We start from the raw sequence: 27,181 nt of genomic DNA, 5'->3' as shown, positions 1-27,181 counted from the left end.
ATCGCGAAGGCAAAGTGAGTCGATCGCGGAGCCCATCCCAGGCTCCATGATAGACTCACATTGCCTTCACAATCTACCAGGCCGATTAGCCTTCCTCTCCCCGACGTCAATTCTGCCGTCGGAGAGGAAATTCTGGGCCAGCCAATTGCTGCCTGTCTGTCCCGGAACTTTCTCTCCGACGGCAGAATTGATGTCAGGGAGAGGAATGCTGGTCAGCCTAACGCTTCTGCAGGCGTTGGGGCAGTGGTGGCTTGGGGGCCTGTTCCCCAATGGCGGCGGCAGTGGCTTGGGGGAGGGCGGGGAGAAAGAAAAAAAGGGAGCAGGCAGGGAGACAGAAGGAAAGAAGGGAAACAGAAAGAAAGAAAGGGGGTATGAAGAGAGAAAAAAAGAAAGGGAGGCAGGGAGAGGAAGAAAAAAAGAAAGGGAGGCAGGGAGAGGAAGAAAAAGTTGGGGGAGGAAATGAGGTCTGGAGGAGAGGAAGCATACAGGCTGAAAGAAGGGAAGAAATATTGGATGCACAGTCAGAAGAAGAAAGTGAAACCAAAGACTCATGAAATCACCAGACAAAAAGGTAGGAAAAATGATTTTATTTTCAATTTAGTGATCAAAATGTGTCTATTTTGAGAATTTATATCTGCTGTCTATATTTTGCACTATGGCTCCCTTTTACTAAACCGCAATAGCGGCTTTTAGCGCAGGGAGCCTATGAGTATCGAGAGCAGCATGGGGCATTCAGTGCAGCTCCCTGCGCTAAAAACTGCTATCGCGGTTTAGTAAAAAGGGAGGGGGATATATTTTTCTATTTTTGTATGGTTGTTACTGAGGTGACAATGCATAGAGTCATCTGCCTTGACCTCTTTGAAAAAAACCCAGAATATAAATGATAATTAATATTTTCTCTACGTAGTGTGCTTTGTGGGGTTTTTTTATTTTTTGGTTGGTAGATCATTTTGATTTGGTCATTTTAAAAATAGCTCGCAAGCCCAAAAAGTGTGGACATCCCTGATATAGAGTATCTGCCTGAGCCCAAGAGGTTGGGTGGCACTAGCTCTATAGCTTGAATATTCAGCAATATTCAGTGGCCTGAACCTTAAATTCCTTGTCCAGCCACCCCATGGGACAATCCACAAACCAGTCCGTCAGAGGTAGGGCAAATTTCAGCTTGTAGCCTGACTGAATAACGTCCCACTGGTCAGATGAAATGTGAACCCAAGTGGACAGGAACGCCGAGAGTCTGCCCCTTGGCCTGGCATCATTGCACCTTTTTGGTAGAGGGTGCAGGACAGGAGGTGAAAGGCTGGGACTGCCTGTAGTCGGAATACCTGGGCCAGGAACCTGGGAAAATCTCTGCGACATGGCACTTACATATGGGCGGGATCACCAGGAGCCACAAAAATTAGAGCGACCAGAACCTCTAGAGGTCCTGGATCTGCTGTCAGGCAGGGTCTTAGGGCAACGGTCCACCACAGAATTCATGAGGTCATCCAGGCCCTCACCAAACAGTTGGATGTTTATACCCACTATAGCATGTGTATTCAACTAATGCATCTCAGCTGTTTAGTTCTACTATAGCATGTAAAATTACCTACTGTATCTCTGATGTTCTCTATTTATCTTAACTCAATATTTGTACCACTCGCTTCTTAAATATGTCTTGTCCATATTCATTCCGACTTTGTTGTGTGTACTCCAGTAACCCGTTCTGGGCTCTTTTGGGAGGACAGGCTAAACAAGTGAATGAATGAATGAATAAATAAATAAACAACTGCCCCTTAAAGGAAAGTCTAGCCAAAGTAGCCTTGGAAGAGGAATCACCAGCCCATTGCCTGATCCAGAGCATCCTGTGGGTAGAAATGGAGTACGCCGACACCTTAGCCAAAACCCACATAAGGTCTTACAATGTGTCAGCAACATAATCTGACCCAGCAAAACAAAGTTGAGGAGGAAGATCCACAGCCTCACTCTCCAGCTTGCGCAGTTGAGAAATTCAGGCACGTAAGACAAAGGGTGCCACTGAAGCAGCTTTTATGCCTAAAGTAGCTGCATCAAAGTCTCCAGAGGACCACATCCACACGGCGGTCCTGCATATCTTTGGTAAGCATCATGCCACCTTCACAGGGTGGAGGTGTGCTTAGTCAAGTGCGCAACCAAAGAATCCACCCTAGGCTGACCCAGAAGCTGTTGGCACTCCTGTGCCAGAGGATACAAGCGAGACATAGCTTTCACTATCTTAAGAGCACCTTCCAAAAAATCAAATTGTTCTGAAATTAGAATGCTCATATCAGGGTACCAGGGAAAAGTGGAAGACTGCGAGTGTACACCACAAAGCCAGTAAGAAGTGAATGGAGCCAGCTGAATGACTAAATTCAACTCTTGCAAAAACTCTGCAATAAGATCCAACAAAGCTGCAGACTTAAACGCAGAACCGTGGGATCATCCCAGGTTCCAAAACCACAGAAAGATCCACAGATCCAGGACACAGTTCCTGATCTCCTGTCCCAGGAAGTGATGCACCTGTAAATAAGGGATCAGCAAACTGATCATCATCATCAGGATGCCCCAGATCAGGATCAGGCAGTGCAAGAACAGCGGCTGACTGAGATGAGGACATGTCCATAGAAGCTACGCCACTAATAGACACATCCGAAGCGGAGCAGGACTGCGCAGGGAAAGAATGACGGCTTTGAAACTCATTTCACAAAAGTTTCATACATTCAGAGAAAGCCTCTGGCTCTCGGGATGTAGTCACCCTTCGATGACTTAACTTTGTGTTTAAAGCTGCAGAGGGTCTGCAGTCAGGCACATGAAATTAGCAGCATTGCAAAGCCCCGAAAATAAAAAAGGCCACCCCACTGGGCTAGCCGAGTATTTGGTCACCTGCTTTAACATGAGAGGCTAAGCTGGACACTGCCACCTCTCCTGGGCACGCCACATAGCACAAGGATGCTCTTGAGGAGCTAAATTTGCACAATCCTGGCAAGAATTCACATCAGGAGAGCCTAAGGACTCCATCCCAACAGGTTTTGAGGGAAAAATTGAAGTTTTGGAGAAGAAAGGAACTTTTGAAAAAAAAAAAAAAATGCTAAAAATCCAAAATGGCCACCGTTAACAAAATCACACCAAAAATACAATATTTTTTACATTAAACAAAAGTACAAAAATGGTGATTTTAGGATTTTTCAGGAGAAACACAAGGGAAACCCTCAAAATCTTAAATATCACACCTCCCCCGATTCACCTCGAAGGCTGTTACAGTCTCTACTCACTGTGACCTGTGCTAAAAATGTGTTGCAGCCTGCCTCAGCTCTCTTTCAGTAGCTGGAATACGAAAATCGCTGCCTCATGCTGCGAATGCCTCTAAAATGCTGATCTTCGGGCTGCCAGTCAGACCCTATGTTTGACTGTAACGCCACCCCTGCAGACAGATGGACGTGCTTAGGGATGGGTGGAGATTAGAAGACACTGCTAAGTCTCCAACAGATGCCAAACAGCCTGCATTCAAACCTTCGTTCAGCAGAAGAAGAAAGAGGGGAACAGCCCCGAGCTCCTATGAAGTAAATGCAAGCTGGCTGATAGGTACCACCAGGGATTGGCCTGTCAGCTGCAGACCAAAGTCTGTGTGATCTGAATGCAGGCAGAGCTGAATAAATCGCTCCAAGCACCATAAACCCCCCCCAAAAAGGACAAAACACACAGAATAAAATCATTCTGGAGAGCAGAATAAATACACTCCTGCAGGCATGCGTGCAGAAGGGAAAAACTGAAGATGGAACTAAGGAGTCCAGTGAAGCACACAGGAGGAACAGAGAAAAAAAATCCAGAGTGGATTCCTTCTGCAGATGGCATCCAGCCATGGGGATACTACCCAGTTGCCTAGAATGTCTCACCTATTGAACTGGAATAAGTAGTCACACCTACATTTAAGCAAGTCTCTGCCAACTTAAGCTAGTATTCTAGAATGGCTTTGGTGCATAATTTGGCCACTACAGAACATTGGCTTAGCACTCAATTCTATCCCAGAATAAGGATTGACAAATAGAGCTATTCTTGATATATTAGAATTAGTTGGCAGGTTCAGGAAATAATGAGTTCCAGATCTATACTGACACATATTTGCAGGGGTTTAGTTTAAGCAACATAAAGCACAGTTACTTACCGTAACAGGTGTTATCCAGGGACAGCAGGCAGATATTCTTGACTGATGGGTGACGGCACCGACGGAGCCCCGGTACGGACAATTTTAGAGTGATTGCACTCTAAGAACTTGGAAAGTTCTAGCAGGCCGCACCGCGCACGCGCGAGTGCCTTCCCGCCCGACGGAGGCGCGCGGTCCCCAGTTAGGATAAGCCAGCTAAGAAGCCAACCCGGGGAGGTGGGAGGGACGCAAGAATATCTGCCTGCTGTCCCTGGATAACACCTGTTATGGTAAGTAACTGTGCTTTATCCCAGGACAAGCAGGCAGCATATTCTTGACTGATTGGTGACCTCCAAGCTAACAAAAAGAGGGATGGAGGGAAGGTTGGCCATTAGGAAAACAAATGTTGCAAAAGAGATTGGCTGAAGTGTCCATCCCGTCTGGAAAAAGCATCCAGACAATAACGAGATGTAAAAGTATGAACTGAGGACCAAGTAGCAGCCTTGCAGATTTCCTCAATAGGAGTTGAACGGAGGAAAGCTACAGAAGCTGCCATAGCTCGAACTCTATGGGCTGTGACAGAACCTTCCAGTGTCAGTCCGGACTGAGCATAACAGAATGAAATGCACGCTGCAAGCCAATTGGACAAAGTACGTTTAGAAACGGGGCGTCCCAATTTATTCGGATCAAAGGACAGAAAGAGTTGTGGAGTTGATTTGTGGGGCTTAGTACGGTCTAAATAAAAAGCTAAAGCCCGTTTACAGTCCAAAGTATGTAAAGCCTGTTCTCCAGAGTGAGAATGAGGTTTCGGAAAGAATACAGGCAGAACAATCGATTGGTTGAGATGAAATTCAGAGACAACCTTAGGGAGAAACTTTGGATGTGTACGCAGAACCACCTTGTCGTGATGAAAGACTGTAAAAGGTGGATCAGCAACTAGTGCATGCAGCTCACTGACCCTCCTGGCAGAGGTAAGAGCAATAAGGAAGACCACTTTCCAAGTGAGAAACTTGAAAGGAGCTGTAGCCAAAGGTTCAAATGGAGGCTTCATTAAGGCGGAAAGAACCACATTGAGATCCCAGACTACGGGAAGAGGCTTAAGAGGTGGTTTCACACTGAAAAGACCCCGCATGAATCTGGAAACTAAAGGATGAGCTGAGAGAAGTTTCCCATGAACTGGCTCATGAAAAGCAGAAATAGCACTGAGGTGGACTCTGATGGAAGTAGACTTGAGACCAGAGTCAAAGAAAGAAGATAATCTAACAAGGTCTCCACTGCAAGGGAAGTGGGATCATGATGATGAAGAAGACACCAAGAAGAAAACCGTGTCCACTTCTGATGGTAACATTGCAGAGTGGCCGGTTTCCTGGAAGCATCCAGAATAGAACGAACGGGCTGAGACAGAAGAGGATCAGTTGAAGTCAGCCCGAGAGATACCAAGCTGTCAGGTGCAGAGACTGGAGGTTGGGATGCAGAAGGGTCTCCTGATGCTGGGTAAGCAGAGAAGGAAACAGTGGAAGAAGAATAGGCTCCCTGGAGCTGAGTTGAAGTAGAAGGGAGAACCAATGTTGCCTGGGCCACCGTGGAGCAATGAGAATCATGGTGGCTTGTTCCCTCTTGAGCTTGAACAAGGTTCGTAACATGAGAGGCAGTGGAGGGAAAGCATACAGGAACATATTGGACCAATCCAGAAGAAATGCATCCGCTGCCAGACGGTGAGGAGAGTAGAGTCTGGAGCAGAAGTGGGGCAGCTGATGATTGTGAGGAGCTGCAAAGAGGTCTATCTGAGGAGTGCCCCATTGAGCGAAAATGGACTGGAAAGTAGAGAGTTCCGCGGGGACAGAAATCCCAACCGTCCCCGCCAAAGTCCCACCCGTCCCCGCGAGGAATCCCTCCGTCCCCACCCGTCCCCGCGAGGAATCCCCTCCGTCCCCGCGAGGAATCCCCTACGTCCCCGCCTGTCCCTATAAACTACAGAAATAATTATTTCATTTAATTATGCTACTGAATTAAAGGCTCTGGTAGAAACCCATTTAAAAATAAGCAAAAAGACTTTATTAATTTGGAAATATTAATTGGGAAGAATACATACTTTGTAAACGGGTTTCTACCAGAGCCTCTAATGTTTATAAATTTTTATCAACACAACTAATATACTACTTTATCCTTAAGCAAAAAAAAAAAAAGAATTTTTTTCCTACCTTTATTGCCTGGTTTCTGCTTTCTTCATGTTCTCATTCAATTCCTTCCATCCACTGCCTCTCTTCTCTCTGTGTCTTCCATTTGCTCTGTTACTGTGCCTCTCCCTTTCTCCCCTCTCCCAAATTGGTCTGGCACCCATCTTTTTCCCTCCGCTCCCCCCATAGTCTGGCACCTCTGTCTTCTTCCCTGCCAGCGTCTTCTTCCCATTCCCTCTTCCCCATTTCCTTTCAGTGTCCTTCTCCCCCACCATCTTCCCCATGTCCTGTCAGGCAGCATCCTTCTCCCCCCTCTGCCTTCCCCATGTCCTTTCAGCGTCCTTCTCCCCCCTCTGTCTTCCCCATGTCCTTTCAGCGGCCTTCTCCCCCCTCTGTCTTCCCCATGTCCTTTCAGCGGCCTTCTCCACCCCTGTTTTCCCCATGTCCTTTCAGTGGCATTCTCCACCCCTTTGTCTTCCCCAGTGCTTTCAGGGTCCTTCCCCCCCCCTTCCTCCCGTTTACCCCATGTCCTTTCAGCGTTCTTTTCCACCCCTTTGTCTTCCCCAGTGCTTTCAGCGGCCTTCTCCCCCCTTAAGCGTCTTTTCTTCTCCACTCCATCTTTCCTCCCTCCCTGCCTCCACCTTTATGGCGCTTTTGCACCCGACCGACAACAGAACAGGCCCGGTCGGACAAATCTCCCTGTCCTGTAGCCGCAAATCTAAATTACCTTCTTACAGCAGCTGGAGTAGTGAAGCTGCTGTAAGAGGTAATTTAGATTCGTGGCTACAGGGCAGGGAGATTTGTCGACCGGCCTGTTGTCGGTCGATCGGGGGACCTGACCGGCTGTGCACATTCTCCAGGGCGGACCGCCCCCTCCCCCCTCTTTCGTACACCATTGCCTTCTCTCTACCTGCCCTGCCGCACACAGCTGACCGGAAGTCTTCCTGATGTCAGCGCTGACGTCGGAGGAAGGGAGGGCTTTGCTTAAGCCCTCCCTCCGACGTCAGCGCTGACATCGGGAAGATTTCCGTTCGGCTGTGTGCTGCGACAGGGCAGGTAAGGAGAAGGAGACTACCCTTGCGGCTCGAGTGCACTGCGATCCAACCCCGCAGGAACCCCGCGACCCTCGGAGGTGTCCCCACGGGATCCCCGTGACCCAAAGGGGGAACCCGCGGGATCCCCGCGGGTCCCGCGGGATTCCCGTCATCCCCGTGCAGCTCTCTACTGGAGAGTCAAAGGATCGAGAGTCCATTCATGGGGCTGGAGAATTCTGCTGAGATTGTCCGTTAAGGAATTCTGCTCTCCCTGAATGTAGACAGCCTTCAGGAATAATTGGTGATCTGTCACCCAAGACCAAATCTTTTGGGCTTCTTGACACAAAAGGCGAGAGCCTGTCCCACCCTGTTTGTTGATGTAGTACATTGCAACTTGATTGTCTGTGCAAAGGAGAAGAACTTGAGGAAAGAGAAGATGTTGGAAAGCCTTGAGGGCATAAAACATCGCCCGGAGTTCCAGGAAATTGATGTGATGTTTTTTCTCCTGAGCCGCCCAAAGGCCTTGAGTTTGAAACTCGTTCAAGTGAGTCCCCCAGGCATAAGGGGAGGCGTCTGTGGTGATTATTAGTTGATGAGGAGGTAGATGGAACAGAAGACCTCTGGATAGATTTGAAGATATCAACCACCATTGTAGAGACTGACGAAGAGATGATGTCACAAATATGTGTCGTGAGCAAGGATCCGTCGCTTGGGACCACTGGGTAGTTAGGGTCCATTGAGGAGTGCGCAGGTGAAGACGTGCGAAGGGGGTGACATGAACTGTCAAGGCCATGTGACCCAGGAGTATCATCATTTGCTTGGCAGAGATGGAGCATTGTGGAAGCACCTGCTGGCATAGAGATTGAAGAGTCTTAAGACGGTTGGACGGCAGGAATGCTCTCATGAGGACTGTGTCCAAGACCGCTCCTATGAACTGAAGACTCTGAGTAGGGATGAGATGTGATTTGGGTAGATTGATCTCGAACCCCAGAAGTTATAGAAAAAGGATGGTCTGGTTGGTGGCAAGGAGCACTGCCTGAGAGGAAGTGGCTTTGATTAACCAGTCGTCCAGATAAGGGAAGACCTGAAGATGATGAAAGCGTAGAAAAGCAGCCACCACAATGAGACATTTGGTGAACACTCTGGGAGAGGATGCAAGGCCGAAGGGTAACACCTTGTATTGGTAATGACAGTGATTGATCATGAAGCGGAGGTACTGTCTGGAGGCCAGATTGACCGGTATGTGAGTGTATGCCCCTTTGAGATCGAGGGAGCATAGCCAGTCACCTTGATTGAGAAGAGGGTAAAGAGTGGCCAGAGAAAGCATTCTGAATTTTTCTTTGACCAAGCATTTGTTGAGATCGCGAAGATCTAAAATGGGTCTGAGATCTCCGGTTTTTTTGGGGACCAGAAAGTAACGAGAGTAGAATCCCTGCTCCTTCTGATCGAGAGGAACTTCCTCTATAGCGTTCAGAAGAAGGAGGGATTGAACTTCTTGTAGAAGAAGGGAGGACTGAGGAGTGTTCAAAGCAGACTCTTTTGGCAGACTTAGGATAGGAAGAGTCTGAAAGTTGAGAGAGTAGCCGTGGCAGATGATGTTGAGGACCCACTGGTTCGAGGTGATGGTCTCCCAACGGCTGAGGTACAGAGAAAGACGTCCTCCTATGGGTTGAGGAAGATGGGCAGATGGTAAAACACTGGCTATGCCCTGGAGAACGAAGTCAAAAGGGTTGCGTGGACTTCTGTGGTGAAGGAGGTTTCACCTGTTGCTGCTGTTGCGTCCGAGGAGGTTGCCTTTGTTGTTGGCGCTGACGCCTAGGCTGCTGAGGAGCCTGTGGTAAGGGTCTAGCCACATAACGACTCTGATAGGCCGATTGCTGACGAAAAGGGCGGACAGGTGGAGTCTTCTTTTTGGTTTTAAGAAGAGTGTCCCATCGAGTCTCATGTGCAGACAATTTTTGTGTGGTGGAATCCATGGAATCACCAAAAAGTTCATCCCCTAGGCATGGAGCATTAGCTAGGCGATCTTGATGGTTGACATCAAGCTCCGATACCCTGAGCCAGGCTAGACGACGCATGGCAACAGACATGGCCGTGGCTCTAGAGGTGAGTTCGAAGGTGTCATAGATAGAACGGACCATGAACTTGCGAAGCTGGAGAAGAGAAGAAGAACATTGGCGAAAAGCAGATCGTTTGCGGTCAGGGAGGTATTTCTCAAAGGAAGCCAGATTCTGAATGAGATGCTTCAGATAAAAGGAGAAATGAAAAGCATAATTCCCTGACCGGTTAGCCAACATAGCATTTTGGTATAACCGCTTACCAAATTTGTCCATGGCTTTCCCTTCTCTGCCAGGAGGGACAGAGGCGTACACACTAGCCCCCGCAGACTTTTTCAGAGTAGATTCCACTAATAGAGACTCGTGTGGAAGCTGCGGTTTATCAAAGCCAGGTATGGGGATAACTTTATATAAAGGAGTCAATTTACGAGGAGCTCCTGGGATAGTCAAAGGAGTCTCCAGATTTTTATAAAAGGTCTCCCTCAAAATATCATGGAGGGGTAATTTGAGGAATTCCCTTGGAGGCTGGTCAAAGTCCAGTGCATCAAGGAACGCTTTGGATTTCTTGGACTCAGCCTCCAAGGGAATAGAAAGAGATTCACACATCTCTTTCAAGAAAGAGGTGAAAGAGGCAGAATCTGGTTTAGAGGATGGATCTTGAACAGAAGGATCCTCTACACCAGATGAACATTCACCTTCAGAGAGAAGAGGCTCTTCGGAGTCACCCCACAGATCAGGATCCCTAATTTGGAAACTGCGATCCCGAGACTCCGGTGTCAAGGGTTCAAGGTGTCGGGTTTTATATACCGACTTACCCGACCTCAAAGAAGCGGTACCGGGAGAAGTTCAAGGCTGTATCGGTGCCGAAGTTTGAACAGCCTGATGCAGCACTCTCGGTTCCGGCGCCAGAACCAGCATGGAGACCGAGGAAGCTGAATGGACCGGTACCGATAGAGTGGAAGCGGACAATAGAGGCTGCCCCACTGTCGGTACCGGTGGCTCAGACCGGACCGGGACTGGAAGGTTCGGTGCCAATAGAGCAGGAAGGAGCTGCTGCAACTGCTCTTTAAGTTGCACCTGAAGGACGGCTGCAATTCGCTCGTCCAGCAAAGGCACCGGTACCGCTTTCTTTTTCTGCGGTACCTGTGGTGCCGCTCGACGCCCAGAGGATGAGGAGCCCGAGGACGAGGAACTCACCTCTATGGGGGCGGAGCGTTTTCGCGGGCGCCTCATGGTCGGCAGGACTGGACTCGCTGCTACAGAGACCGGAGGGCGCTCCAGCAGGGAAGGCTTCTTAGCCGGCTTACCTGATTGGTGCGACGCCGACGCGGTGTTGCGCGGCGTCGAAGAAGTGGGTGCCGATTGCGAAGGAGCCGATGCCGGTGTCGATGCCGCAGAGTCAGCCATCTCGACACCGAAAAGTAATCTCTGTTGAATTTGACGGTTTTTCAACGTTCTTTTTTTCAAGGTGGCACAATGGGTGCAGGTGGAAGCCCTATGATCCGGACCCAGGCACTGTAAACACCAGTTGTGCGGGTCGGTCAGAGAAATGGGCCGTGCACACCGCTGGCACTTCTTGAACCCTGGCTGAGGGAGCATGAAAGTAAAAACGGCTTCTGCCAAATCGAAGGCCGAGGCCTCGATGATGGCAACAGGCCCCGCCGGGGCGAACCCGAGAGAAAAAATAAAGGTTTTTTGGTTTTTTTTAAAGAAAAAACAATGAAATAATAATAAAATAAGGAAGATTTACTTCCTCACAAGATTTTCGCGAGCGGGAAGGCGAAAAAAGTACTTTTCAACGGCCGTTGAAAAGAACGCGTCTTCTTAGCTCCGCGGAAACTAAGAAACTGGGGACCGCGCGCCTCCGTCGGGCGGGAAGGCACTTGCGCGTGCGCGGTGCGGCCTGCTAGAACTTTCCAAGTTCTTAGAGTGCAATCACTCTAAAATTGTCCGTACCGGGGCTCCCTCGGTGCCGTCACCCATCAGTCAAGAATATGCTGCCTGCTTGTCCTGGGATAATGTTGTTTATGGTTATCTATACGTATACAGTGTTTAAACTTATTTATTTATTCAATTTTCTATACCGTTCTCCCAGGGGAGCTCAGAGCAGTTTTACATGAATTGACTCAGGTACTCAAGCATTTTTTCCTGTCTGTCCTGGTGGGCTCACAATCTAGCTAAAGTACCTGAGGCAAGGAAGGGGACTAAGTGCCCAGAGTCACAATGAGCAGCGTGGGTTTGAACCCACAACCTCAGGGTGCTGAGACTGTAGCTTTAACCACTGCGTCACACACTCTCCTTGCCATTTGAAATGTTGTGGTTAACAAATGAAACATTTGAGAGCTTTTATTTACTAAGCTTTGTTAGCCTTTATGGTGCCACACTTTTTGGGCACCAAAATTGAGTGCTAAGCCAATATTCTATAATGGCCAAAATCACTATTCCTAAATATTCTGGGATTTGTAAGCCTGCATTTTGCATAGAGAATATCAGAACTATAAATTTGACATTCTCTCTGTTGGGTTAGCTCCATCAGTAATGCATTAAAAGTAATCTTACAGATGAGAATGTCAAAGATATTCCCAGGTCACAGTATACAAAAAAAATAAATGGGGGACGTATTTTTATGGTTCACTTATTACACTTCCAAAGCTCCAATTCAACACCGACTGGTCTCATTCCCAATCAAGAGGCCCTTGTACTAAAGTGTTGTAAATTTTTGAACTTACTGCACATTAAGTGCAAAAACTAATTCACTGTAATTGCAGAGGTTTTGCAGAAACTGTTGGTGTTGTTTTCAGCATTCCCCCTTCAGTTACATTACATTACATTAGTGACTTCTATTCCGCCTTTACCTTGCAGTTCAAGGCGGATTACATAAGAATTGTTATGATCTTAATACATAAGATTATATAGGAATATTTTCTAATTTGCTAAGGAGTAGAATGGTAATGCCGGTGGAGTTTGAAACTTTATTGGTAAAGTTATATTGGTTTTATGTGTTTTTTAAAGAGTAAGGTTTTTGTTTCTTTTTTGAAAGTTTTGTAGTCTGTGGTTGAAGTCAGCAGATTGGCGAATTGTCGGTCCAGTTTTGCTGCTCTGGTGGCCAGAAGGTTGTCATATTTTTCTTCATTTGACATTTTTGATTGGCGGGTGTGTGACTATAGTGTGGGTTCTCCTGTGTCTGATTGAGGTGGAATGAGTTAGTCTATTGTTCCAGTAGGAAGGGCTGTTTCTGTTTATAGCTTTGAATAGTAGGCAAAGGAATTTGAAGTGTATTCTGGCTTTTATTGGGAGCCAGTTAAGAGTCGTGGTAGGCCTCCGTGATGTGGTCGTATTTTTTCAAAGAGTAGATAAGTCTTAGGGTTATATTTTGTATTGTTTGGAGTTGTTTCATCTTTGTTGTTGGGCAGGGGAGATATAGCATGTTGCAGTAGTCTATTAGGCCTAGGATTAGTGATTGAACCACAAGTTGGAATTGTTTTCTGTCAAAGAATTTTTGGACTTGTCTAAGGTTTCTCATAGTGGCGAATGATGTTTTTATAATTTTGTTGATTTGTGGTTGCATGGTACAACCTCTGTCTATCAGCACTCCGAGGAGTTTTAGCGTGGGTTGAATGGGGTATGAGATCGAGTTAATTTCTATGTTTGTCAAGGTTGGGGTTTTGCAGTTTTCAAGGAAGATGAAGTTTGTTTTGTCCGGGTTAAGTTTTAGTTTGTGTTCTTTCATCCATGTTGCTACTGTTTCAAGTGTTCCGTGTATTGTGCCTTACATGGATGGTTCAAGTTGGTTGAAGGGGAGGAGTATGGTGATATCATCTGCATAACTGTAAGAGGTAATGCCTAATTTATCTAGGTAGGAACTTAGGGAAGCGATGTATAGGTTGAAAAGTGTGGGAGATAGGGAGATCCTTGTGGCACTCCACATGGGTTGGACCAAGGATCCGATTTTCTTTGTTTGTTTTGACTCTATAAATTCTGGATTGTAGGAATCCTTTAAACCATGTTAGAACTGTTCCTGTACTTCCTATTGCATCTAGAGTTTGTAAGAGGATGTCGTGGTCTACTAGATCAAAGGCTGCAGAGAAGTCTAGTTATATGATCATCATTTTTTTCCAGTGTAGAGGTGTTGTCTCGCGATGTCCATGAGTGTTCCTAGTAGGGTCTCTGTGCTGTAGTTGGTTCTGAAGCCAGACTGCGTGGGGTGGAGTAAGTTGTGGTAACTGTTTAGGGCTTTAGCTACTAGGCCTTCCATTAGTTTGACATATAATAGGATTGAGGCTATAGGTCTATAGTAAGATGGTTGGTCTGTTGCTCCCTTGGGGTCTTTTAGGATTGGAGTTATGATGATTTCGCTGAGGTTTTGTGGGAAATGGCCGTCGGTGAGTAGGGTTTGTATCCATTGTAGGAGCAGAGTGCGGAATAGCGTACTGGAGGTTTTCAGTAGGTATGGTGGGCAGTGATTAAGTTTGCAGGCTGCATGACTGTATTTGTTATATAGTTTGTTGACGTGGGACCAGGTTCTGTCTGCTGCTACCGATTCTTTTTTCTGTGGGAGAAGTTGAGATTTCTTCTAGGTTAGTCGGTGTATCATTGAACGTGGATCTGATATTAGTGATCTTATTTTTTAAGAATGTGGCTAACGCGGTGGCTGAGGGAAAGGGGGGAGTTGTTATTGGTCAGATATGAGGTGTCTGTGAGTTATTTTAGTAACTGGAATATCTTTTTTGTGTCTTGGGGTCCTTCTTCTATTTGCTTTGTGTAGTATGTTTTTCTTTTTTCTTTCAGCTTTTGTTTGTAATTTTGGTAAAGTATTTTACATGCTGCTTTTGTGGAATCTTGGCTACTTTTTCTCCATTTTCTTTCTAGTTGTCTGCATTTTCTTTTGAGTTGGAGTAGTTCATTGTCAAACCATTTGTCGGATTTTCTATGTATTCTTGTTTTGGATTGTTCTGGGGCTAGTTCATCTAGGGTTGCTGTACTTAGGATGTTCCATTGTGGGACGAAGTCTTTGGGGTTGTAGTCTTGGATTATGGTGTCTGTCTTTGTCCAGAATTATGGTGGGGTCGACGTGTGGGCGTGAAATGTAGGTTATTTTTTGTGTAATTGGTTTGCTTTTGTTTTCGGTCCAGTTGATTTTAAAGGAGTACGTATAATGGTCAGACCATATAGCACAGTTACTTATCGTAACAGGTGTTATCCAGGGACAGCAGGCATATATTCTCACATGTGGGTGACGTCATCTACGGAGCCCCGATGCGGAAGCATTTTCAAGCAAACTTGATTGAAGATTTAAGTTTGCTCTGCTGCTCCACGCATGTGTGCCTTCCTGCTCCACTAGGGGGTGCATCCCCTCGTGATCTCCAGTTCACTTAACTAGCAAGGAAGCCAACCTCGGGGAGGTGGGCGGGTTGTGAGAATATATGCCTGCTGTCCCTGGATAACACCTGTTACGGTAAGTAACTGTGCTTTATCCCAGGACAAGCAGGCATGATATTCTCACATGTGGGTGACCTCCAAGCTAACTGAAAAGGGATGGAGGGAAGTTGGCAATTTAAGCAAATAGATTTCGCAAAACCGATTGGCCGAACCGGCCATCGCTCCTGGACAGTGAGTCCAGACAGTAATGGGAGGTGAAAGTATGAACCGAAGACCACGTGGCAGCCTTGCAGATTTCCTCAATAGGTGTGGACCTGAGGAACGCTACGGAGGCTGCCATCGCTCGGACCTTGTGTCCCGTTACTCGACCATGCAGTGCGAGACCAGCCTGAGCGTAGCAGAAGGAGATGCAATCGGCCAACCAGTTGGACAAGGTGCGCTTGGAGACTGGGTGACCTAACCGGTTTGGGTCAAAGGACAAAAACAATTGTGGGACTTTCCGGTGTGGTTGAGTGCGTTGGAGGTAGAAGGCCAACGCTCTCTTACAGTCAAGAGTGTGGAGCGCCACTACTCCGGGATGAGAGTGGGGCTTGGGGAAAAACACAGGTAAGACAATGGACTGATTGAGATGAAAATCCGACACTACTTTAGACAAGAACTTTGGATGAGTGCGGAGTACCACCTTGTCGTGATGGAATACCGTGAAGGGTGGGTCCGCCACTAGAGCTTGTAGCTCACTAACCCGCCGAGCGGAAGTGAGCGCAAGCAGGAAAATCACCTTCCAAGTGAGGAATTTTGGATGGCATTTGTCTAGGGGCTCAAATGGGGGTTTCATTAGTTGAGCCAGAACCACGTTAAGGTCCCAAACCACCGGAGGAGGTTTGAGAGGAGGGTGGACATTTAGAAGACCCTTCATGAAGCGAGAGACTAGGGGGTGGAGCGAGAGGGCTTTCCCTTCCAGGGGCTGATGGAAGGCTGCAATCGCACTGAGGTGTACTCGAATGGAGTTGGTCTTTAGGCCGGAGTGAGATAATTGAAGTAAATAGTCAAGGACCAGGGGGACGGGGACCGACACCGGGTCCTGGCTGTGAGAGGAGCACCAGGCTGAGAATCTGGTCCACTTTTGGGAGTAGCAGGTTCTCGTTGAGGTCTTTCTAGAGGCCTCCAATATCTCCTTGACTGATTGAGACACGGGGAGAGAAGTCAGGGGGAAAGAAACCAAGCATTCAGATGAAGAGATTGAAGATTGGGATGTAACAGCGAACCCTGACCCTGTGATAGTAGAGAGGGAAACCGAGGCAGAGGCAGTGGATCTCTGACACTGAGTTGAAGTAGAAGGGAAAACCAAGGCTGGCGTGGCCAGCGAGGAGCAATCAGGATCAGGGTGGCTTGTAATGTTTTCAGGTGGACGAGCGTCCGCAGGATCAGAGGAAACGGCGGGAACGCGTACAGGAACCTTCCCTCCCAGTCGAGGAGGAAGGCGTCGGCCTCGAGCCGGTCCAGGGAGTACATCCTGGAGCAGAAGAGAGGCAGTTTGTGACTGTGGGGGAATGCGAACAGATCTATTTGAGGTGTCCCCCACTGTTTGAACACCTGTCGTAGGGTTTGAGAGTGCAGTGACCACTCGTGTGGCTGGAGGAGGCGGCTTAGTCTGTCCGCCAGACAGTTTTGTTCTCCTTGTATGTACACCGCTCGAAGGAAGGTGTTGTTGGAGATTGCCCATTTCCAGAGGCGCAGGGCTTCCCGGCAGAGGGACCAAGACCCTGTTCCTCCTTGTTTGTTTACATAGTACATTGCTACCTGGTTGTCGGTTCGGATGAGGACCACCCGGTCGTGGAGCAGATGTTGAAAAGCTACATCTGCGAGATAGATTGCCCAGAGCTCTAGCATGTTGATGTGACAGCGGCGGTCTTCCGCTGACCACTTTCCCTGCGTGCGTAGGCCGTCCAGATGGGCTCCCCAAGCGTACTCTGACGAGTCCGTGGTGAGTACCTTGCTGTGATGAGGGGCGAGGAAGAGTAAACCTTTGGAAAGATTTGAAGAGGCAGCCCACCAGCGGAGCGATCTTTGCAAGGAAGGAGTCACTGTCACGGGACGGTCGATCGGGTCCCGGTCTTGACGCCATTGAGAGGCCAGGGTCCATTGAGGTATTCTCAGATGGAGGCGGGCGAAGGGTGTGACATGGACGGTGGAGGCCATGTGGCCTAGGAGAGTAATCATCTGTCGGGCTGATACTGAGGTCAGCAGAGAGATCCTTCGACTCAGACTTACTAACGCCTCTAGGCGCGGAGGGGGGAGGAAGGAACGGAGGCGAACCGTATCCAGCGTGGCCCCGATGAACTGTAGGGACTGCGAGGACCGGGAGCACTTTTTAAAGCCGGTCAAAGGCCGGGACATTAAATCGAAACTGGCCGCGGCTCGAATAGCCACGCGGCCGCGGGGACCCGGAAGCCTCCGGGTCGGTGAAAAACGAAGCAGGAACAGTTGAAACAAGAAAAAACTCGCGCACAGCGACTAAATCGAGAAAAACAAGAAAAAATCGTGGTACTAGAAGGCAGTTGGGGCAGAGCCTGAAAAAACACGATTTCTAGGTTCAGCGGAAAATTTTGAACTGGAGACCACGAGGGGATGCGCCCCCTAGTGGAGCAGCAGAGCAAACTTAAATCTTCAATCAAGTTTGCTTGAAAATGCTTCCGCATCGGGGCTCCGTAGATGACGTCATCCACATGTGAGAATATCATGCCTGCTTGTCCTGGGATAAGGATCGGTACCAGTATCTGTTTGATGTATATATTTCTAGCTGAGTGGGCTGTTGGGACATGTAGGCTGCAATGTCGAGTTGGTGTCCTTTTTCATGAGTGGTTTGGGGGTCTAGTATCTTGTATGTTAGGACCTCGAGATATGCTAGTAAGTTTTCAACTTGTTTGTGGGATTGGTTATCGAGGTGTAGGTTAAGGTCTCCTAGTATTAAGTTGTATGTTGTCGTTAGTGAGTTTTGGTAAATGAAATCTTTTAATTTTGGTTTTGCTGTGTTCCAGTTTCCTGGAATTATATAGCAGAGCATGCATGTTAGTGTTCCTTAAAGTGATGTGCTTGAGAGTTGACAGGCTAGTAGAACCATGTATGGGGTAGTTGATTTGTCTTGTATTTTTAGGTCTAAGGTGGTTTTAGCTATTATGACGATACCTCCTCCTCTTTTGTTTTCTCTGCAGACCACTATTATTTTGTATCCCTTTGGGCATACTTCCATTATTCTGGGGTCTGAATCTGAGATAAGCCAGGTTTCTGTGAGGAAAAGGCAATCTATATTTTCTTCTTCTATCCAGGTCTTTAATGTGTTCTGTCTTGGGGCCTATGGATCTGATATTCACATATGCACAAGTGAGAGTGATGTAGGCTGTTTGTGTGATCCGAGTTATTTTGGGATAGATGAGTGATCTTAGGCAGGGTTGCGTTTTGGTCTTGCAAGGGTTGGCTGGTCTTCTTGTAGTATGTGTGGTGGATTGATAGATGTAGGTCTGATAGTTTGTAAAATTATCTATTGAGAGTCGTCTGGTAGGTTGGATGGTTCCCTTGGAGTTAGATATGGTTGGTATGGATGAGATGTTGTTTGCTGTTATCTTCTGGTTGGTTAGGAGTAGGGTAATCAGTAGGATAGCTTGATATTTTTGTGGTGTGGTTTCATCATGGTAGCGGTAGTGGGGGTATTGGAAGTGTTGGGGATTATCTTTTTCTTTCCTGGCTTGTTGCTAGTCGGTGATGGAGAGGTTGGTTTGTGGTGTTGTGGGTGGCTGGTGTTGGAGGGTGTCTTCGTGAGGGCTGGTTAGGAGGACTTGAGTTTGGTTGTGTTAAGGTCGCTTCTTGGTCACCTCGCAAAGGCGCTCGCTAAGGCGCCTTTGACATGCGCCTTCAACGGCACGCCGAACAGCAGCGCACCGTTGGGCGCTGAGCCTTTTAACTGGCTCAGCGGTGGAACGTCGGGGGAAGGGGGCGGAGTGTGCTCCCACGCTTCCTTCCCTCTGCAGTTCCTGTACAAATAAGTTTGTCTATTGCACATCTTGAGGTAGTATTAAGCACATATATTAAATGAAAATTTGATGGTTAAAATGCACTATTTATCATGTGCTAACAACGTGTGGTCCACACCCATCCAGTTACTACCACATCCCACACGAAGCAGTTAGCTTGTGATTTTTAGCACACTGGCTATTAGCTCCCACTAAAACCCGCACTGCTTAATGCACTTTAGGAAAAGGGGCCCTAACAAAGAGGACATCTATATCTAGTTAAACAGCTGGGTTTTACCTTTGTGTGGACAGTGAATTTCACTTTGTCTCTCTCGCTAAGAGCATCTGAAATATCAACTTGCAGCGTGGCATCAGTTTGTAGATCTACATTTATTGCTTTAGGCTAAAAAAGAAATATCAGTTTAAAATGAAAAGAAAAGGAACACTCATACTATAAAATGAATTGCAAGGCTAAACATCTAATTTTGAGACATAAAATTATGGTAAAATACATTTCACATTTTTTTAAAATAATACAGCATATGCGCTAGTATAAGAATTTATTACTGTACTAAAGAAATACCTAACTAAGGGTAGGGAGCTTCCCTCCAAAATGTAGGGAACTGTGGTAAAACCTTTCATAATATGGGTTCATAGGAAGTCACATGCATCTTATTGAAAAATTCAATTACAACCTAAGTAAGATAAAATACAGCAGATAACTTCTTTCTCAAAGCAGTACCTGCTGTTTACATTGCGTTCTGATAAGCAAGAGGAAACAGGTGATGTACCTCAAGGTTCTGTTCTTTTTAACATTTTTATAAACAATATTGCTGAAGGGCTGTCGGGTAAGATTTACCTCTTTGCGGATGATACCAAAATCTGCAATAGAGTAGACACCCCGGATGGTGTGAATAACATGAAGACAAACCTAGCAAAGCTTGAAGAATGGTCTGATACTTGGCAGCTAAAATTTAATGCTTTAGAAATGCAAGGTCATGCATTTCAGTTGCAAAAACCCAAGGGAACAGTACAGTTTAGGGGGTGAAGAACTTATGTGCATGACAGAAGAGTGAGACTTGGGTATGATTGTATGTGATGATCTTAAGGTGGCCAAACAAATTGAAACAGTGATGATGAAAGCTAGAAGGATGCTAGGGTGCATAGGGAGAGGTATAGGTAAAAGGGGGTACTGATGCCCCTGTATAAGACTCTGGTGAAATCTCATTTAGAATATTGTGTACAATTCTGGAGACCACACTTTCAGAAATATATAAAAAGGATGGAGACAGTCCAGAGGAAGGCTACTAAAATGGTGCATGGTCTTCGTCATAAGGCGTATGGGGATAGACTTAAAGATCTCAATATGTACACTTTGGAGGAAAGGCAGGAGAAGGGATATATGATAGACACGTTTAAATATCTACAAGGCATAAATATGCATGAGTTGAGTCTCTTTCATTTGAAAGGAAGCTCTGGAATGAGAGGGCATAGGATGAAGTTAAGAGGTGATAGGCTCAGGAGTAATCTAAGGAAATACTTTTTTACAGAAAGGGTGGTAGATGCGTGGAACAGTCTCCAGAAGAAGTGGTGAGGAGAGAGAGAGACTGTGTCTGAATTCAAGAAAGCATGGGATAGGCATTTAGGATCTCTTAGAGAGAGAAGAGATAATGGTAATTGCAGATGGGCAGACTGAATGGGCCATTTAGCCTTTATCTGCCATCATATTTCTATGTTTCTATATGTTTTGATACATCCTGTTGAGTACAGCTTCCTTTTTTTAACTTAAGTATAAAATCTAATTTAATTAATTTGCCAGCTAGAACTACATTGGCCATTTGGCTGAACAGCTGCTTGGTCTGCATTGGGAGGCAGTACAGCTTTGGAACACTTAATAGGTCCATGGTTCTGACAGTCACAGCCCATTTAAAAAAAAGGATTTTTCAGTTTATCTGAAGCACTAACAAACAAATTACACCCAAAGTGTTCTTAGCTTCCAAATCAATGAAAGCAACAATGCTACCAAACACTTATTTTAATTAATTCACTCAGTTGAAAGAATACTCAGAATCTATTTTGTCTGTCTGTAAATAAATGCTTGAAAAAACAGGTAGCATTTGTACTTCTATCAAACTTTTTAAAATTCATAATTAATACAATTGTTTTCACAAGAGCAGAGAAGTAAAAGGACAAATAATAATAAAACAATTAACAGAAGAAAATATAAGCAAATGTTTTTAGATCACACTATCTGAAGATAATCAAAACTCAAATATCAAAAAAATTAAAAGGATAATAAGGAGCAGCAATTCATCAATGGGCACTAACCGCTAAAGATGCCCATAGGAATATAATGGGTATCTTTAAATTTAGCACCCGTTGATGAATCCCCCCCCCCTTAAAACCCATAAATTAAGCCTGTTCCTCTTAGACCAGACTGTATTCAAATAAAGCTTGTGCTTGTATCACTCTTATAACCAAATAATTATTTCATTTAAAAAGCTCATTAGGGACACAAAACAAAATATTTACAACTGGGGGTAAGATTTGATCTGTCAATAAAATAAGATTTTCCACTCCACAAATTGCATCTCCTGATAGAGTTTTCTACCATTTCTTGCTTGAAATCTTTAACCCAAGTTAGTGCTTGCATTTCTAAAGATTTTATTCTGGTGTCATAATCATCTAACTTGATTTCTAAAGCTGAAACTTTATTCTTCAAATCCAAACTTTCTGAAAGTACTACAGTGCACCTTTGGGAAAGCTGCTGTATCTGGCTTCCTAGAGAGATTTGAAGACTAGAAATAGCCTCCCAAATTGACTCCATATTAAAGACTGCAGGTTTTCATAGGGGCAAAAACTCAGTTCTGGCACCTCTGTCATAGAAATAGTACTTGCGTTTGCAGAAGAAATATTCAAAACTACTTTTGTCTGCTCCTTTCTTCCTTCCAGCTGAATTGCTGGCATAGCACACTCTTCCTGCCTCCTCTCAGAGCCGGATCCCCCGCCCTGCCAGACAGGCAAGAGGGCGTCCTGAACCCAATTTGGCGTCAGCTGCTCCTCCCATACTCCTACTGCTCCAGATGCCACAGGACGAGCCGGAGGAGTCCGTTCCTCCAGAGACAAGCTGGCACCCTCTAGGGAGAGCTCACACCTCAGTTTGCGCGTTCCCTCCTGCTGAGGCTTTGTCATCCGGTTGCTGTGCTCGTGGGCCATGCTGCACATAGGAATCCATTGGCCCAGTCAAAGATAAATGTTCTTCTGGGTAAACCCAGGGTTTAAGCTTTCTTTTCACCATTTGACAAGTTAGGAAACATTCAAAAAGACCGCGCCAGCATCCCAGTGTAGCTTCGAGCTGACATTTTTACCAGGCTCCACCTCCTGTCCTCACTAGAATTGCAACAAACATTTCTAGGTTAGTTGTCAAAGAAATGCCAAATAAAAACGACATTTAAGCTTTGGTAAAAATGATACTCTCTCCTTCCTCCCTTCCCCTTGTGCTCTCTCAATTCTCCATATCCCCCTCCATTCTTCCCTTTAACCTCATACTCCACTTCTTCATCCAACCCACTTCTTTCCCTTCTCTGATGCCTGGCCAATCAGCAGGCTCTTCAGCACCACACTATGCCAACTGTAGAAAGAGGCTGAGAATGAAACTACCATTTCTCCCTCCATATTTGCGGTTTTGCTTATTCACGATTTTTCGCATGCTGACTCCGCCCGCAAAAATGTCATGAGTAAAGTTCCTTTTCTTTTACTGTACCGCTAAAAAAGTTTAGCATTTACCAACATTCACTCTGAAAATCGCTGCTTCAAATCTTTCACCCTCAAAATCGCTGCTTCCCAGTGTGCACAGAGAAAAACGCTGCTTCCCATCATCCATAGAGAGAAATGCACCTTCCTAGCATCCATAGAGAGAATCACTGCTACCCAGCATCCATAGAGAGAATCGCTGCTACCCTGAAAATCACTTGGAATCGCTGCTTGCCTGCTATCAGCCCAAAAATCGCTGCTTGCCTGCTATCAGCCCAAAAATCACTGGGAATCACTGCTTGCCTGCTATCAGCCCGAACTGGGATTTTGCCTCTCCTTCAGGAACAGGTCAGGTCTCCCACCATGGCCCCTGGTGCTCACTTATCCTCTTCGTCTCCTCCTCCTGCAGTACTTGTACAGGACAATGAGGATGAAGACACTGCCTGAGTATTTTTTAGTACTGTACTGTATACAGTACAGGTATTCTAGTAATGAACTCTGTATTGAACTTTTTTTTTCCCTTGGTGAGAAACCAGTATTGAACTTTTTTTTTTTACCCTGTTGAGTTTATTACTGTACACTACTGTATTGTTATGCAATAAATATTGTTATTCCCCCCAAATTTCGAATTTCAATAGTAATAATAATGGCTGTTTCCAAAAAATGTGAATAACAATTGAAAAGTTATTCGCGGTTTCAATAGTAAAAACGCTGGCTGTTACAAAAAACTGCAAACAACATATAAAAGTTATTCGCGGTTTTTCCATATTCACGGCTATAGTTCGCCTGCATCCACCGCGAATACGGAAGGAGAAATGTACATTAATTTACAAGGAACACCACAAGATTCCTGGACTTGAAAATCTCTCAAGTTATAACCTAATTATTATTTCAATATCTCATAGCATGCAAGTTTTTATATCATACATATAGCTGTCAGTAACTTTAATGGGCATCTATTTGACAAAGGCCCATTTTATTTTAAAAAAATGCTTAACATGATGAACATGTTCATTCAATTATCAATTATAATACAATATGGGTACAGCATGACCCCATCTGGTTATTACCAAAACCTTTTACGCTCAAAACATTCCAAATGTTAGTGCTTAATTATAAGGGGCCCAGAAGCCAGACTCTCTCACTAATTATACAAATGTAAAGTGATGCACATTGGGAAGAATAACCCAAATCATAGTTACCAGATGCTAGGGTCTACCTTGGAGGTCAGCACCCAAGAAAAAGATCTGGATGTCATTGTAGATAATGCGCTGAAACCTTCTGCCCAATGTGCGGTAATGACCAAAAAAACAAAGATGCTAGAAATTATTTAAAAAGGGATAACATAAGACTAAAAATGTTATGGTGCCTCTGTATTGCTCCATGGTGCGACCTCACCTAGAGTACCGTGTTCAATTCTGGTTGCCTTATCTCAAAAAGATATAGCGGAACTAGAAAAGGTTCAAAGAAGAGTGATCCAGATGATAAAGGGGATGGAACTCCTCTCATATGAGGAAAAACTAAAGAGGTTAGGGCTCTTCAGTTTGGAAAAGAGACAGCTGAAGAGAGATATGACTCACGTCTACAAAATTCTGAGTGGTGTAGAACAGGTACAAGTGGATCGATTTTTTTTACTCCATCAAATATTACAAAGACTAGGGCATACTCGAAGTTACTGGGAGATACTAGAGAAAATATTTTTCACTCAGAGAATAGTTAAACTTTGGAACACACAGCAAGAAGATGTGGTAAGAGCAATTAATGTAGCTGGTTTTTAAAAAAGGTTTGGACAAGTTCCTAGAGCAAAAGTCTGTAGTCTGCTATTGAGCATGGAATGTTGCTATTTGGGTTTTTGCTAGGTACTTGTGACCTGGATTGACCACTGGGTTAGATGGACAACTGGTCTGACCCACTGTTCTTATGTTCAGCTGTTCCAGTTACTTCTGTCGCCCTTGCTGGTAATAAGCATTTAGCTTCACACTCTATTACTTCAGATAGAAATTTAGACTCTGTTAAAGCATTAGTGTGGGTTATATTAATGTTATTAGGGAAAAGGATTCTAGCTTTGGCCATCATCTTATAGCGTTTCACTAGCCTGAAACCATAAGGCACACTTGGATTTCTGCACCCCAAATGCATTACTTGGCATTTTATCACATGTAAGCTTAACTAGGAGGAACTTAACCAGTCTTACAGTTTTTGCTTAACTCTGTTCACACTGTCTATGCCTTCCAGCAACTCTCTTACAAACCTCAGTTTCATCAGCAAAAAAGCAAATTTTCCCATTTAAACACAATCAAGTCAGAGCACCCTACTTCCAACAATTACATTGGCTGGCAGTTGTTTTCAGAATTCAGTATAAAGCAGTAATAATGATTTGTCATCAATTCTTGTATGGTATTATACCTGAATTAAGAGTATGATGCTAATTATTTACCGAATAGCTCTCTGCGCTCTGAAAACAGCTTTATTAAAAGCAAATGTCAATACAAAATATGTTGAGACCAGCACAATGACCTTCTGTTGTGCAGGGGTTAAACTGTGGAACTCACTTGTGAGTTAATTACAAAAATGTTGTGAAAAAGGCAATTTCAGGAAATTACTCAAAATGCAGTTATTTGTAAATGCCTTTTTCTAGCTACTGATCCCTCATGACTGCTGACTTTTGAAAATTTTTTGTATAAGCCTTTTCTGGCTTTCATCCTTTCACTGATGATTTTCTGAGAATTATTTGTTTATGCTTGTCTGATTTTATTTATTTTATAGAATTATGTATGTAACATTATGTAAACCATTTAGGTTTAAAAACGATATAGATATTTTTAAAATAAAATAAATACTAAATTTCCTCTCCTCCAAATTAATTCCATTTAATCCTACCCACCTCTGTCACTTAGAAATCAGTTGCCTGACATGACAGAAGGCAATGATAAATAGAACTTACTTGGAAGAATGGCAACTTAGTAGAACATTTCCAGGAGTCATCCTGGAATTTTTTATTTTTTTTTTTAATTACAAAGACAGGTTAAATAGAGGTTTATTAAAGAATAAATTTTCATATAATTTACGAAAAACATACTGAATTCTGAAATTTCAACAAGGAGCAGAATGAAAGCACCTTTCTACCCTTAAAATTGTATAGAACTTGAAGGACATGTAAGGCAAATAATATGCTGAACCTGGATGGTTGTAACACTGATGTATTGAGTTCGTATCTGTTCAACAATAAAAAGATTTAAAAATAAAACTCTATAGGAACTTCATGGTAGAATTTACTATTTAAGCTCAAGTCCTCAACTTAGGATCCAAGAATCAAAGAAAAAATGGCGAAACAATGAAAAATACTACTAATTACACAAGAAACCGAAAGCTATAGCACTAAAATAAGGTCATCAATAGTCAAATTATAGGGCTCAAAGATTACTTCCATTCAGACGAGACATTGCCACAAAGTTTATCAGTTGAGATGGTTCAAAAACACATGACACCTCTTTCTTGTGTTAATGCTATAGCTTTACGGTCTTTCTCCTTCCCGTCCGCAAAAAATCACAACCTGTCTCTTCATTTACACAACCACAACAATGAATTTATTCAATAAAGAGCATCCCGCGGTGATAGCCCTATACACCAATATTAGTGCAGATAACGGAAACACAGCGGCAAATACCGTAAATGCCGCAAAAAAAGGAGCCCGGCTAGGGAATTGCAGACAGCAGGCGGCAGGTTCCGGCTACCAATATCCTCCGTGTACTGTACGGTCCCTTCCTACCCGGGACAACTACTAATGACGAAGAAACAACAATAATAGAAACGCTTACCCCTCTATCCTCTTCCGAGAGGAAGTCGGGACCGTCGTCCAGGCCTTCCTGCTAAGGAGGAACAGTGGGAAAAGACAGACACAAAACAAGAAGACTTTAGTCACAAAACGTATAGTCAACTTAGTCTGCTGCAAGGACAGAGGGGGGGGGAATAGGAAGTACAGAAGAGTGAGAACAGCTTTAAGCACTATTTTATTTTATTCTTTCTTAGCCGTTGAAAACACCCACCATCATGGCTGATCCTAGCCCAGAGCGCAGGCAAGCGGTAGAGCGCTGGACCGGAAGGGGTCACGTGACGGCGGCTGGCGCCTCCCAGCTGCTGTGAAGCGAGCGGGCGGCAACTGGGCGCGAGAGTTAGACCTGGTGAAAGTGGCGGAGCGTTGGTTTCACTGCGGTGGTCGTTAGGCAAAGGAAGAAGGAGAACGAGAAATTGCTCGTGAGCCGGGGGGGGGGGGGAGGGCAGCAGCGAGGGATAAAAGAGAGTAGCGCTGTGCGCACTGGCTGGAGCATAAAATAATCTCTGTGGAAGTGGCTATCAGCTTACACATGTGTAGTTGTTTTTGTCACCTGAATCTGAAGTAGTGAGACTGAATGGGAAAGCTCTTTATCCACAGGGTTTTATAGAAACACTAGCTGATGCCCCGGCGTTGCACGGGTATTTAATTATAGCAATAACACTGTAAATTGATTCAAATAAAGATACTTTATAGTGGTGAATGAAATTATTTTTTAACAGCTTTATAAAAAGTACAATATTCAAATTATAATGTGAAATATTTGACAAAATGAATACAATGCAACTAACACAAAACTTGATTATA

The 27,181-nt window shown here is 45.0% G+C and overlaps 1 protein-coding gene across 7 annotated transcripts in view; it reads right to left on the bottom strand.

The window, feature by feature from the left end:
- SNX6 (sorting nexin 6) overlaps positions 1-26,759 on the bottom strand; it is a 203,171-nt gene extending 176,412 nt beyond the window's left edge. Inside the window, exons 1-3 of one of the 7 annotated variants that reach the window (XM_033952085.1) lie at positions 26,589-26,759; positions 26,361-26,411; positions 19,088-19,192 (exon numbers count right to left, since the gene is read on the bottom strand). In XM_033952085.1, coding sequence (XP_033807976.1) covers positions 19,088-19,192; positions 26,361-26,411; positions 26,589-26,594 — 162 coding nt within the window. In that variant the 5' untranslated portion in view covers positions 26,595-26,759. Of the gene's footprint in view, positions 1-19,087; positions 19,193-21,714; positions 21,903-21,943; positions 22,130-25,721; positions 26,082-26,209; positions 26,309-26,360; positions 26,412-26,588 lie in introns of those variants that run through there. The other 6 variants (XM_033952086.1, XM_033952089.1, XM_033952091.1 and 3 more) reach the window with 6 other exon arrangements.
- Positions 26,760-27,181: the final 422 nt, after the last annotated feature.

The sequence above is a fragment of the Geotrypetes seraphini genome, chromosome 7 (genome assembly GCF_902459505.1).
Source record: "Geotrypetes seraphini chromosome 7, aGeoSer1.1, whole genome shotgun sequence".
In the NCBI taxonomy this organism is placed as follows: domain Eukaryota; kingdom Metazoa; phylum Chordata; class Amphibia; order Gymnophiona; family Dermophiidae; genus Geotrypetes; species Geotrypetes seraphini.
The sequence above is the reverse complement of the archived record's forward strand: the minus strand, read 5'-3'. Positions and strand labels throughout refer to the sequence as shown.